Below are 14,395 nucleotides of genomic sequence, written 5' to 3' on the forward strand. Positions count from 1 at the left end.
AGCTCCAGCTTGAAGATGGCCCAGTTTTGATTTATGTAAGCTTTGCAGTATAGGGAGTTTTTATAATTTTATGAATGGGAATTTTATAATTTTATATAAAGCTGGTCGTTTTCTTTATATAAATCTGGTCATTTTCAGTTGGTAGTTAAGGGCATATGCTTTGAGTTTAGACATCTGCGTTCAAATGCTGTTGATACTCCTCACTAGCTTATTTTGTGAGGGAATTTATTGTCTTTCAAAGCCTTAGTGATCTCAACTAGAAAACAGTCATCATGCACCATGCAGGATTGTTGTGATAATGGAGTAGCTCGTGGATATAAAGTGCTCAGCACAGCCTGGTGCTAAGCAACACCTTTCCACTTGACTCCAAGCTCCATGATGGTGAGCACTGTGCTTTTCATCCCTGTTTCCTGGGTGCAGGGCACACTGACAGGTGCTTAGTCGATTTGCAGTGAAAAATTATTGCATGGCATGCTCTCCACCTTTTTCATTTTGATGCCTATGGGTGGCTCTGTCAGCCACAGTCAAGAAGGAGTTTAACTTATGAGAATTTCTCTCTTCACTCACTCTACCTGGACAACTTTTTGTCTCAATATCTATCCCTCTTTTATTGAATGCATACACTAATATTAGAAATTGATCGGTCAATGTTTCCTCTCTTTTTGTTTGTTTCTTCTGACATTCACAGGACTTAAAAAATCTCTGTTAAATTGATGTAAGTAGAGGGATTATACCCATTTGAGAGATGAAGGTGTACTCTGGAGGCACGAAATGGCTAAAAAAGTGGGCCAGCTCGGGTCAGAGCTGGAAGTAAAAGAACTGTCGTTACTGTCACTCTCACTGCATTTCTCTGGCGATTCACTGATCTTTCTGTGCCACCATTCTGTATTCTGAAGTAAATACTAGTCAGGCCACAATTCCTCTCCATTTAAGTAAATACATTGCAAAGGTTTCACACACACACACACACACACACACACACACAAAGCAGTACAATGTAACCTTCAGTGTAAGTTTAAAAGTTAAATGGAATCAGTAACTGATTCACCAAAAAGTAATTAAAAGTGAACCACTTTTAAAAGTCTCTGAACTGTCTTTTAATATTATGTTAGTGTACATAGTTAGGACAGTTCATCTCTTCTTCCATGAATGCTAGTACTATTGTTTTTATTTTTATCCTTTGTAGGATAATTATATCGAGACAAGGAAACTACTGAATTTAAAAAAAAACAAAAACAAAAACAAAAGCCCCACCACCTGGGCAATTTTCAATGAAATTACAAGCCATTTGGACAAGAGCACCACAAGAAAAAACTAAGGAGAAAAAAACTATCCTTGTTTATAGGAGAGTCCATTTTGGCAAGTAATAACTGACACCTGATTTTACCAAAATCATATTTATTTCCATACCAGAGACAGGTTTGTTTATTGTTTCAGGACCTAAGACTAAGAAAGTTCAAGGCCTTGGAGGCAGGAATTGGGTGGAGAGAGGTTTGGAGGAAGAAGGGATGTTGAAAAGTTAGATATAACCTTGGCTTTTTTTTGATCAGCAGTTACATGAGAAAAGTTCTAGGTCATTTTCAGAGAATTACAAATTTCAGAAGTTGCTCATAAATTTGTAGAAACAAGGCCATTTGAGGTCAGGGTGGAAATAATTTCTGGCTCATTTCTAATTTAATGTCATTGCACCAAAAAAAAAAAAAAAAAAAAAGAAAAAGAAAAAAAAAAAGAAGACGAAGAAGAAGTAACTTTGTAAAGACTCCAAACGTATTAGTCTAAACTCTGATTTCTGAAATTCTCCTTTTAGTTCAATAAAACACACTTAAATTTGAACCTCTCTTTCCATTTTCACAAGGATTTCCCTGAGAGTTCATTCTAGGTGTGTGAGTCTTCACAGGTGAAGAAGGCAAATACTTTATTGGATTTGAAAACCAAAAATGTTACATGACTCAATGTTAAAGGACTAATTAAATGTCTAGTTTATTTATTTAAACATAGATGTCTAAAATAGCATACACTATTTTCACATATATTTTATTTTACTATTATTTTAAGGAGCTATTTTTTCCCAAAAAAGATACTGCTTTTAAGTTCATAGTGCTAGTATTTTTATCATGACCCCTGATATATTTTATATACTTCTCTCTAGTAAGGTAGCTACAATCTCCAAATAACTGACCAAGGCAGATTTTTGGGAAGGCAGCATGTTATAAGGACGGTCACGTGGACAGAAAGTGTGCAGACATCTATCCAGGCCTCACTCTCGACTGTCCACTTGGTGAATGTGAGACCATGGGCAAGACATTTTGTCCCTCTGAACTCCATTTCCTGGTCAGTAAGATTAACCTTAATTCAGCTGAAATGAAGATTAAATTGAAAGTATTTATAATACACTTGGCCTAGAGTCAGTGTTAACTAAATGGTACCCAGTAAATTACACAGTGAATGGTACTGCATGAACTGAACCTAGGACAAGTCCCAGCAAGCAGAGTTTTCTTCTTGATGACCAGAAGCAGATAGTTTTCAGCTTTCAGAGGCCCTAGTCCCCTCAGAATAGAGACTGATGCAAGAGAACAAGGCTGCAGTGTCCCTGCTGGACTGTAAGATCCGTGAAAGCAGGGGCCATGTTTGCCTTACTTTCTATTGTATCCTGTATGCCTGGAACAAGTGCTCAATACATTTATTTTTGAATGAATGAATGGATGAATGAATTGCAGTTCTATCCACAAATGACTGAATTTCAAAATACCACCCTCTCCTCTTCAGTTGGCAATTCCTAACTCAAACTGGATTAAAACAAACAAAAACTATTGAATTAAGTTATCCTGTGAATACATCACTCGACTTCCAAAGTCTCCAGAGCCCTTAAGTTTTAACCTAATTTTTGTATTCAGAAATTATTTTTTAGAAATACAATAATCCTAGAGAAGCCAGAGTATACAGTGTGGTCACCATGTAGAGATATAAAGAAAACAAGATTGGAGCAAAAACCATTCTGTTTTAAAGGTGATTGCCAAAGGAGCATTTTCATTATTTTGACAAAGCAGGCTTCATCATTTTGGCAAATATGGATATGTGGGGAAGATAGTCTTGGAGGATTACTGCTTGATGTATGAGAACATACCACAAACTCGTTTAACTTGTGTTTGTTAACCAGAAGTGTCTTAACTGGTATTTCTGCTCACATCAGTGTGTTCCTATGTTAATCAAAGTTTGGAGGGATGATCTCAGGTGCCACAATATCCTGAGTCATCATGGGAAGATTAAATTATGCTCACTCAGTTTCACCCATCAAATGCAGTTATCATGAATGAACCCTCTCATTCTCTAAAACAGAGTATTTGATTTACCAGTATATCTCAGTTTTCCTATTAAAACTGTATAATTTTACCATAATATATCAATGAAAAGAATCACCTTAATTCCCCACCACAGAACTCATCTCTCCCTTCCATCTAATATTGCTTTTTAAGTTTTCAAACAGGGTTGCCAGGTAAAATACAGAATGTCCAGTTAAATTTGATGCCAATAAATGACAAAGAATTTTTTAGTATAAGTATGTCCCATGCAATATTTGGGACATACTTATACCAAAAAATTATTCATTATTTTAAATTCTAATTTAGTCTGGCATCCTGTTTCCTGTTTTGTTGTTTTTCTTTGATTGTTTGCTAAATTTGGCAACACTATTTCCAAAGGATTTGACATGCAGCCAGGCTAAAGCACATCTGAGCAAGCCTGCTATGGAAGAATAGAACTAGATCCTAGCATCTTATTCAAACCTTGAAATGTTAGTGTAACTTTTCTCCTAATCATTGCTAAAAGTGAGTTATTAAATTGTTGAATTAATAATTGTTATTTAACATTGTTAAAAGTGCTAATTTTTAGTTAAAGGCAAATCAATGTGCCTCTTCACTGTTCTTTTTTGGATGAGGCAGACTTATAGAAGGAACAAGGGTCTAACTGTAGTGTGGATATGTTAGCAGAATGGGGGCTGGGCATCACTAGGTTTGTTGATATGTAAACTCTGCCTTAGCCAAGTCTGCATTAGAGAAAGGACGTTAATCTGGTAAGGGTTGTGCTCTCCTTACAATATTCAAGTTAATTGTGTTTTTGTCCAGATGGTAACATCTGGTACTTATTACTAGCTAAACATTTTCTTTATAAAAGCTGATTTTGAATCAGACAGGTGTGACCACAGTGACCAAAAATGTGACTTCTATTTTTAGCACTACAATTTCATAGACTTTGTATAATTTTTTTTTTAATCCTCATTGAATTTATTGTATCCAGGTCCCAGCCAAGAGCAGCTACTGTGACTGAATTACAGGAAAGGGTGCTTGAGAAAAATGGCAGTTGCCTTTATTGTGTTAATAAGTTGATTCACTTATCAAATATTTGTTAAGTAAATACCATAGAAAGCAGGGCTCAAGGAGTCCTAGAAAAAATTTAAATATGACTTGGCTCATGTCCTCAAAGACAAAATCTGGTGAGGCCAGTAGCAGCGATCCAAGGAGCTGCATAGGGTCATCAATATAGAGAAATGCACAAAAGTGCTAAAGAAGATTCTCATAGAAAGAAAACCATGCCTAGTGGGAAATATTGGGAAAATTGTAGCATTCAAAAATGGCTCAAGATTTGTAGTGGTTTAGGTAGTGGGAAGGGCAAGATAATGGGGACTTCCTAGTGGAGGGAACAGAATGAAAGAAAGCCTCCCTCCATCCCACCCCCATAAGGAAGTTTTTTATTCCATTATTTATGCCTGTCACAAATGGGGTAAAATGAGGAGAGGCTTTCAAGGCTGCAGTATGGCAGACAGGACATGCATAATTCCGAGCCGGGACTGAATGCTTGGATAAAGAAATGGCATGACCTGACATGTACAACTCAGTGGAAAGTATCTGAGCAATTAACTCTTAAGGACCAGCTGATAACATGGACACAGTTTAATCTCATTAAATGCATGCCTCTCATTTAGGATGGCTATATTTTTTAAGCTAAATTTTAGTTATATTATGCAGAACTGAGTTGTTTCAAAGAAAAATAGGTTATCATTCTTATGCATGTCTTTGACTGAGCATACAGTTTTGAAAGGAGAATAAATGAATGATTTGTTATTAAGTGGCCAATCAATTAATCAATGATTGATACTCTCCTTATGCTCAGAAGCTACTTGGACTGCTGCAGAAGATGTAAAAAGATCTGATGCTGTTTGTTGCTTTTTTTTTAAATGTTTATTTATTTTTGAGACAGAGAGTGAACAGGGGAGGGTCAGAGAGAGAGGGAGACACAGAATCTAAAGCAGGCTCCTTCCAGGCTCTGAGCTGTCAGCACAGGGCCTGACGCAGGGCTCGAACCCACGAACTCTGAGATCATGACCTGAGCCGAAGTTGAATGCTTAACTGACTGAGCCACCCAGGTGCCCCTGATGCTGTTTGTTGCTTTTGAGAAATTTATAATTTAGCTGTGGATGCAAGATAACCAATCTTAAAGCATGGAGAGAACAATTTAATGCTAAACTGTGTGCTACTTCCTGCACATGCAATCATATTTCTGACAAGGGAGACTTTGGAATAAAGGCTAGAATAGTTTCAGACGTTTTCATGAAGTGTTTAAGATGGGTTTTAAAATTTCAGCAGAACTTACCTCTGTCAACAGGAGGATAAGGGGCAGCAGGAACATTTTGAGCAAAGATAATGATGAGGATTGTATCTAGGGTATACAAAAAGATGGATTCACTGAAATATGCTGTCAGTAAGAGGAAACAAAATTAGATAAACAGAATGAAACCAAAATGAAGATTTCAAAGGCTGGATAGACTTTTTATATAGTCCTATAAATAATGGGGGGACATGGAAATTTTTTAAAGCTCTCTTTCTTTTATTATTGTGGTGAATACACATCACATAAAATTTATAATTTTGGCCATTTTAAGTGTACAATTAAGTTGTGTGAAGTACAATCACATTATTGTGCAGCCATCACCACACTCCATCTTCATAGCTTTTCACGATCACAAACTGAAACTCTGTACCCATTAAATACCACCTCCCCATTCCTGCCTCCCACCAGTTCCTGTGGCCACCATTCTACTTCCTCTCTTTGTGTATTTGAATCCTCTCCATACCCCACATCAATGGAATCATACAATATTTGTCCTTTTGTGTCTGGCTTATTTTACTTAGCAATGGAAGATTTTTGAGCTTAAGAATGACATTGCAAAAAAAAATTTTTTATGGAAAGTGAATTGGCAGTTATGGATGGTATAGATTCATAACTGGGGTCTGACAAGCCAACCAGACCAGTTAGCACCTTGGCCAGGAGGGTGCAGACCAGAGTAATGCCAAAAGGAAATGAGGACCACAAGGCAGGACCAACCAACATACTTTTTTTTTTTTTTTTAATGAAAATATGACAGGATTTAATAGCAGAACAGGAATGGAATATATAAAATAGAGAAAGACTAGATGACTAGGCAGAAACTAGCTGGTTGGCGGTTCCACTGGTTAAAACACAGAGTTTGATAAAGAGATTCAGTATCAAGGGGAAAAGGACCGTTTGGGTTTGGACATGGTACGTTTGTGACAACAATGGGATTTTCGTGTGGAAAGCTCCTACAGCAGTTAGAACAAGGGGTGGGCAGAACAGCCTCCGGCTGTTGGAATTACTGATTTCCTACCTCCAGCCTATCATAAACTGAACCTCTGTTGGGCAGGGCCTGTACTGGATCTAGGGCTAAGTTCTAGATACCAAAGGGACTGGAACATCAGTACTTTGACATTAAGCTTGGAAGAACTCAAAAATGGGGAAATGTATATCTTCACGGAAGAGTTTCCTTCTTGGAATGTGAGTGTGGGAGGGAGTGCTATAAGTCTAGGAGAAAGGTTTGAGGGAGGGAGAGCTTTGGTTTAATGTCAAATGATCCAGAGACTTAAAAATGTATATGAATGGGTACAATGTTCCTATTCAGTCTGTGGTATTCTCTTTCTAAGCATGGAGAGTTATAGAAAATCATTTTACATCATCTATTTCCACCTTCTAGATTATCCTTGCTCTGGCATGTTGGGTATGGTGTCTGGACTGATCTCTGACTCCCAGATAACAGCATCAAACCAAGGGGACAGAAACTGGATGCCTGAAAATATTCGCCTGGTAACCAGTCGCTCCGGCTGGGCACTGCCACCTGCTCCTCACCCATACATAAACGAGTGGCTCCAAGTGGACCTGGGGGAAGAGAAGATTGTGAGGGGCATCATCATTCAGGGGGGGAAGCACAGGGAAAACAAGGTGTTCATGAGGAAATTCAAGATCGGGTACAGCAACAATGGCTCAGACTGGAAAATGATCATGGATGACAGCAAGCGCAAGGCTAAGGTGAGATCCAGGGATGGGAGCAGCTGCTGGGGAGGAAGTCATGTCATTGACTTAAATCCAGGACCTCCAGCATTTTCCTGAGGAAGTACGACTTTGTATTTCTTTTAAGCCATGACATCAGTGGAAGTGTGGATGGTGTCCGTAAGACCCCCATTCTAGGGAAGACAGGAATGAGATGCTAAAAGTGGTATCTGAGATCAACGCAGAAAAGAATTACATTGCTGGCCGCCTCTCCTTCCTTAGGGAACAGGGGAAAGCTCGACACTCAGGAGACAGGGCGGCCCAGAGCCTGGGAGCCTGGGGACTGACAGGGCAGCCCAGAAGAAACTCAGAATCTCTCAACAAATTTTAATCTGTTAGCCACTGCCCCACCCCCATCCCTTTTCCCTTCTCTCACCCATCCCTCATTTAAGTGGTTTTTGGGGGGTTTTTGTTGCTGTTTGTTTGTTTGTTTGTTTGTTTACATTTTAATTGTGGTGACATACACATAACCTAAAATTTACCATCTTAACCTTTTCAGATGTAAAGTTCAGTGGTGTTAGGTACATTCCTACTGTTGTGCAACCGATCTCCAGAACTTCCTCATCTTGCAAAACTGAGAATCTGTACCCACCCCGCAATGACTCCCATTTCCTGATGCCCCAGCTCCTGGCGACCACCATTCCACTTTCTGTCTCTGTGAATTTGACTTCTTCAGGAGCCTCCCATAAGTGGAATTATACAATATTTGTTCCTTTGTGACTGGCTTACTTTACTTAGCACAGTGTCCTCAAGTTGGAGCAACAGGATTCCATTTCTTTTTAAAGCTGAATGATACTCTACTGTATGCACATACCACATTTTGCGTATCCATTCATCCACCTATTGCCACTTTCATTGTTTCTGCCTTTTGGCTTTTGTGAATAATGCTGGAGTATGTTTTTTTATGCCTTGGAACCTTTTAAAATACACTTGGCTCTTGATCCAATGATAAGGGAGATATTCCAACATTCATCACAACACGTGGTATCGTTTTTTTTTTTTAACCAAACAGATTCTTTAGGGATTATGTTTTACTCAGGCTGGTGGTCAAACTAATTTGCATTTTCTTTTTTTTAGTATATGTGCTGCCGAAGTGAGCACTGATTTGCATTTTCTGAGCACACAACACCAGCTAGGCCTGATGATGGCTGGTTTGAGTGTGAATAAGTAACAACCCATAGACCATCAGTTCTGTGTGCACTGAGGGAAGTATTCAGCTGATGGCACTTCTCACACCCAACACAACTGGCTTTCCATCCCAGCTTTTGCATCTCCGCTTTGCTCAGGACCTACTCCTTTTGTGAAAAGATTTTAGCCCATTGGAGGGAACGTTATCCTTGCTCCTACTCTAAACGACTGTGGTGATGTGCCTTGAATATAGTGACTCAGGCCAAGGGCTTTGCAGGCAGGAAACAAAAGCCCAATGGCACAGCCAGATCCCCCTCTGTCCAGAAGCTGGACTCTGCAGAGACCACCTGTCCCCACTGGCTACCTATCCACCAAGGCCGTGGTCAGCACCAGTGTGGCAGGCCACTGACAGTGATGATGCTGTCAGAAATGTAAGAATCTCTCTCCAATCTCGCCCCTACTTAACTTGTGGTTTCTAAACCATTTCCAGTGTGTTTTTTTTTTAAATCTACATTACAGCTACTTTCCTCCTTGTGTTCATTTCATTCCCCACCCCCTTTATGCCTGCCCATCTTGTTTTGATAAAAGAAAAAGTAAAATAAACACCAGAAACCGGAGTTCCCCTTAAGAGCCCATCTTTTCAGAGGAGCTGTGAGCCTTCTGACTTTGTCACAAAGTGTGAATATGCCACACATCAGCAGCATCCTGGTGCTGTTGTGACAACAGCAGGTGTTGTGACACCTTCAACATGAGGGTTCTAGGAGAGAAAGAAAACAAATTACCATATGCTTTGGATAAGGTGCCTCATCGAGTCTGCAATTAAGTCTAGAGCTATCACTCTACTGTAGTACATTGCGCATAGAATTCCACCAGGAGCCAGCACACAGGTTTCGATCTTAACAAAAAACTCCACTCATGAGTATGTGAGATTTTTCTCCTCAAATATGATCTTATCCGTCATTATCATCCCCCTATGATATTTAAAACCACAAAAGCCTCTAAATTATTTACATAGAGCCTAATCTGTCATTCCTGACATGTCCTTCTCCTTAAATAAAATCTTTAAGATGCAAAAGGACATGGGTAAAGCCTTCAGTTTAGGTGCAGTGCATATTACTAAATTGTATAATGATACTTAAAACATACTCTATTTAAACTTACAAATGAAGGTCACCTGCTTAGGATGCCAAGTATCTTTTGTGTAATAGTAGAATGAGTACTGGGTTTTATGAATAAAACAGTACTTGATGGCTATAAAATCCCCTATATCCTGCTCCTCACTTCCTACCCTCAAGTAGTACATGATGGACAAGGTATATCAGAGTCTTTGAATTAAGCAGAGAGGAGATCTAAATGCTCAAATCCCTCTTCTTCTAAACCACGGTGAGTAACAGGACACAAAGATATTTCATAAACAATCTTATGTTAGCAGTGTTAGCTCATTTCCATATAGATCCTCGCTGCTAATATTCTTTCCAGCTCATCACGGACAGCTTTTATAATTTTCTACATTGTCCTAATTCTTTACTCAAGTTAAAATTAGAAGAAGAGCTGGGAGTCTATAGCTATAAGTGCTTTTCTCCTGTGATTGTTGGAGCTATATTAACATAGAACAGGCATGCATAGTAATGTTGTTTTCATTATAATTATATCTCACTGACGACACTTAATTGGGCCTAACAATAATATATGTCAGATTCCCAATTACTGGAAGCAACTGTGTTCCATCAAGAGTGCAGAACCCCAATAATGATTTTACTCTTCAAAATAGAGAAGGCAGCTTTAGGGGAAGAAGTGAGTCTGTGTTAACCATGTCCTTTAGATTTCTGGAGACTTTTCTGGATTGGATAGGACCAATTAATTTATTTCTGGAACTCAGAGAACCTCTGGCCAGATCACAGTCAACCCAATCTGTCTGTTTTCACTTACATGTGTGTCCCTTTTAGCCCTGATATTTCTACCACTGAATGATCACATCTTTTGCTGGCTTATGACATCTTGATCCGGGAATCGGGTATGGTCCCTGCTCCTGACTGACATGGCCTGGTGGCTGGCCATCCACTCAATCTAATCTACCAGTCAGTAACCAAACTGCAATACATTTAAAGAAAAATTAAGGAAACTAAGTATGTGGCCTTGGTTATAGACCTTAGTTGCCTGAATGTAATGAGATTAGACATGATTATTTCTAAGGGCAGAGGCATCATAGCAGTGTGGTGAAGGGCCCCAATTAAGACTGCCTAGGTTTGAATCCTGGCTCTGACACTTACTGTACGTATGGTCTTGGGCAAATTACTTGATGTCTCTGTGCCTCACCTGTCAACTGAGGATAATGATAGAATGTACCTCAAGGAGTTGTTTTGAGGATTAAATGAATTAATATACTTTAAGCACTTAGAACAACGCCTTGCACCAGGAAACATGATGCGATGTTTCATGTATAACAAGACACTCGCAATGATAAGGCAACTTGATTTTCCTAATCTCCTTCCCCACCTCCCTTTAGGGGTAGGATTAAAGAATAATGTTGGGAGAAGAGGATAGAAGAAGGCTTATCTATTTCTTGAAAAAAATATTGTTCCATTTTCTTATGATTCCACTCAAGGATTTTGACCTTCCTGTCAATGTAAAAAAGGAAATAAAATAATCAAGTAGCAGCACGGGCAATGGGTGGCCTGGCCCCTGAAGAATGTCACAGTGACTTCAAGTCAGGAATGTATTTCAAAAAAAGGAGCCCATTCACACTGCAGTTCAGCCAGGCATCAGAGCCTCACTTGATAGCCAGGGCCCTTGTTACTTTCCTGAGAGGCTCTTTTATCTACAAATGCCTCCAACTGGTGGTTCTGCTTAAGTAAATAGCAATTTCAATGAGTTGGAATAACCCCAGTTCCTAACTAAATAGCACTTGTACTACATTAAATTTAATATCTCCTTCTTCAGGAATTTAATCACTCCCTCTTCTACAGGTTTTAGCAAACTAAGACCCACTTCTTTAAGAGAATGTAACAGGAGTCGTCACTGAAAATGTGGTGTCTAACATAGCTCTGAAAAATGGCAGCTTCTCTTCCTGACTTCTCTTCCTCCACCTCAAGGAGGTGGTAGAAGTGTCACTTCTTGAAGGCACATCAGCATAGCATTGAAAACGTGTCTCATTAAATCCTCAGCTTCTGGTATAGCCTCAGTGTGTACTTCAAAGTTTCTGAGAAATGACATTTGTCACTTCTTAGAGAAGGTTTAGTTGTCCCCCCCCCCCTTCTCATTTATGAAAGAAATGTCAGCCATTTACGAGGTGGTGGGATGGGGTCTGTTTCTCTGCCCTATTAAGAGTCCTGGAGGGATTCCTCTATCAAAACGGAGGTTTTATTGATAATGGTGTTTCTCCTACTTCAGTCTTTTGAAGGAAACAACAACTACGATACACCAGAGCTACGGACTTTTCCACCTCTTTCCACACGATTCATCAGGATCTACCCTGAGAGAGCCACTCATGGAGGACTGGGGCTGAGGATGGAGCTGCTGGGCTGTGAAGTGGAAGGTAATTACAACGTCCCGAGTCCCTTCTAGTTTCCCGCTTTTTAATCTCTTTCTTCATGCATTTATGCCCCTGATGGCGCGGCTGCAAATTGCCAGCTTTTTCCCCTGGGTGATCCTACCTTGTGCCTGTCAGTCTGTGAGGCTCGACGTTCTAGCACATTCCACCAAACAGTGCCTTCAGAATCCCACTTTTGTATTGGTTGTTTGTGGAACTCTCCTCAGATTCTTTGGGTTGCCTTCTTTGACTTTTTTAAGTTTCCTGAGGTGAAATTTGCATAACATAAAATTCACCATTTTTAAGTAAACAATTCAGTGGCATTTAGTACATTCACAGTTATTTTTGCGACCACCGCTTTTATCTAGCTCCAAAGCAAAACCCCCACCCATCAGGCAATTTCCCCTAGACCCCTGGCAATCACTAATTCCTTTGACTTTTTAGTGTTGTTTAGCCATCTGTGTCCCATTCAACTTTCTGTCTGCAGTGTTGACTGCCATCTCATACTAGTGGGAAACAGCATTTGACAGACAGAACCACCACCATTATCTTGAATGAACTGCTTAGGCTACTGCAGAGAAACAAAACTTTACATGAGATAATATGTATGAATGTACGGTGAGGTCTGTTTGAGGATATTACTGCATACACTTATCATATGAAAGTCATCTCAAGGACAAATTCAGCTCACACACTGACCTCAGAACTGCACTTACCTCTGCATTTTTTAATCACATAATAAATAAAAGGAATGTTTGAAAAATGATATGATAGTTGTTTATTGTACCATCTAATGCTTTTGTGCATTAGAATTCCCATCTGCCTTAGATTTGGGCATAAAGAGTAACCAACTTTTCCATCCCCATAAAGGTCTTTCTCTAGTTTAGCTCAAAGAATGGCTATTGTTGGTACCCAGATGTTAATCAATTGAGCATATGCTCATGGTTGTTTCAAAGAATGCTTTTTAATATCATCTTCTTGTGGTTTCAAAATTATTTGTGTTTTGAGCTACCCAAATATAATTACATTCTTGAGCACATTAAACATCATAAAACTTTTCTTATGCACTAAAGAATCTGAAGCTATAAATCACCATACTAGTGAATAATTCATAGCTACTTTTGTATGTATTTATTTTAAAGCAGGCCATTATCTCCCATTCTTTATTGTGTAGTTGTTTCCTTATCTGTAGTCATATCTCAGACCTCTGAATTATCCAGTCACTATCAGCACAGACTAAGAATGACTATGTGCCAGGACTTTGGCAAAGACACCAAGAAACAAAGAGGGATGGGCAGATTGAACCCACTGCAGACAATGTTCGTTCCATTTACTGGGAAACGTGTTCATCTGGAAAAGGGAGTTGGTTGCCATGATGCAGGTCATCAGCCTGGATTCTAGAAAGCAACACTGATTTAAGAGGTGGAATGAATGGATGGCTGAAAAGACTGAGGCTGGTGGCAGTTTGCCAGTGTCAACTCTGTAGTGAGAGGTACAAATCGTTGGTGAAGAGATTTGCCACAGATGTTTCCAAGCACTCACAAAAGTGAGGAAGTTGCCCTTAGCCATAAGAGAAACCAACATCCGGGGAAAGTAATGTCAAAACTTTTTGACACAATCTGTGAAAGGGAGTGGTTTGTTTTTTTTTTTTTTTCTTCCTTAAAATGATTAACAGGCCCTATTAAAATATCTGCTTCATGACTGTGCCATGGGACATACCTAGAGAGATACGGGAAGACGGTGAGATATAGCTGAGCCTTCTGCAAGTGTCTATCCTGTTTGGGGCTAGCATTTACAAGACACAATTAGAGAATCACAGAAGATAAAATATATCCAAGTAGTAAAATTGGGAAATAAAAATTATCCACTTTCTATTTTTTAAATTTAAACCAAGTACTACCCTGGGCCACTTCCAATGAGGAATTCCTCCTTTATAAATCCCATAAGGAATGCAGATGAATAGAGAGTTTAAAATACTTAAAAGTGGCACGTAACTCAGTGAATACAAGCATCTGGATTAGCAGGGAGGATTCCACTGATTCACTGATAGCAGTAAGTGGAGCCCAAAATTTGTGTGTATGCATTTCACGAAGTCTAGATGGTGTGCCTAAACACTGTGCACATTCTCTGTACACGTTCCTAGTGTGTGCTCTGGGCAGCTGAGGAAGTTGAAGCTAGCTAAATTTCTTTCTTTTTTTTTTTTTTTAAATGCTTATTTATTTATTTTGAGAGGGGGGTGGGTCAGAGAAAGAATCCCAAGCAGGGTTTGCGCCGTCAGCTCAGAGCTGGACACAGTGCTCCATCTCATGAGATCATGACCTGAGCCGAAATCAAGAGTCGGAC

The 14,395-nt window shown here is 39.4% G+C and overlaps 1 protein-coding gene and 1 long non-coding RNA gene across 5 annotated transcripts in view; both read left to right on the plus strand.

The window, feature by feature from the left end:
* NRP1 (neuropilin 1) overlaps positions 1-14,395 on the plus strand; it is a 138,431-nt gene that overhangs the window by 100,225 nt on the left and 23,811 nt on the right. For all 4 annotated transcript variants that reach the window (XM_019465170.2, XM_019465173.2, XM_019465174.2 and 1 more), the window contains exons 9-10: positions 7,043-7,374; positions 11,914-12,058. In XM_019465170.2, coding sequence (XP_019320715.1) covers positions 7,043-7,374; positions 11,914-12,058 — 477 coding nt within the window. The remainder of the gene's footprint in view (positions 1-7,042; positions 7,375-11,913; positions 12,059-14,395) is intronic.
* LOC109276305 (uncharacterized) lies at positions 4-1,833 on the plus strand. The gene is made up of 2 exons (XR_002084581.2): positions 4-381; positions 1,187-1,833. It is a non-coding gene; the product is annotated as an uncharacterized LOC109276305 (long non-coding RNA).

Source organism: Panthera pardus, unplaced genomic scaffold (assembly GCF_024362965.1).
Source record: "Panthera pardus isolate Hobbes unplaced genomic scaffold, ASM2436296v1 HiC_scaffold_6, whole genome shotgun sequence".
NCBI classification, from domain to species: Eukaryota; Metazoa; Chordata; class Mammalia; order Carnivora; family Felidae; genus Panthera; species Panthera pardus.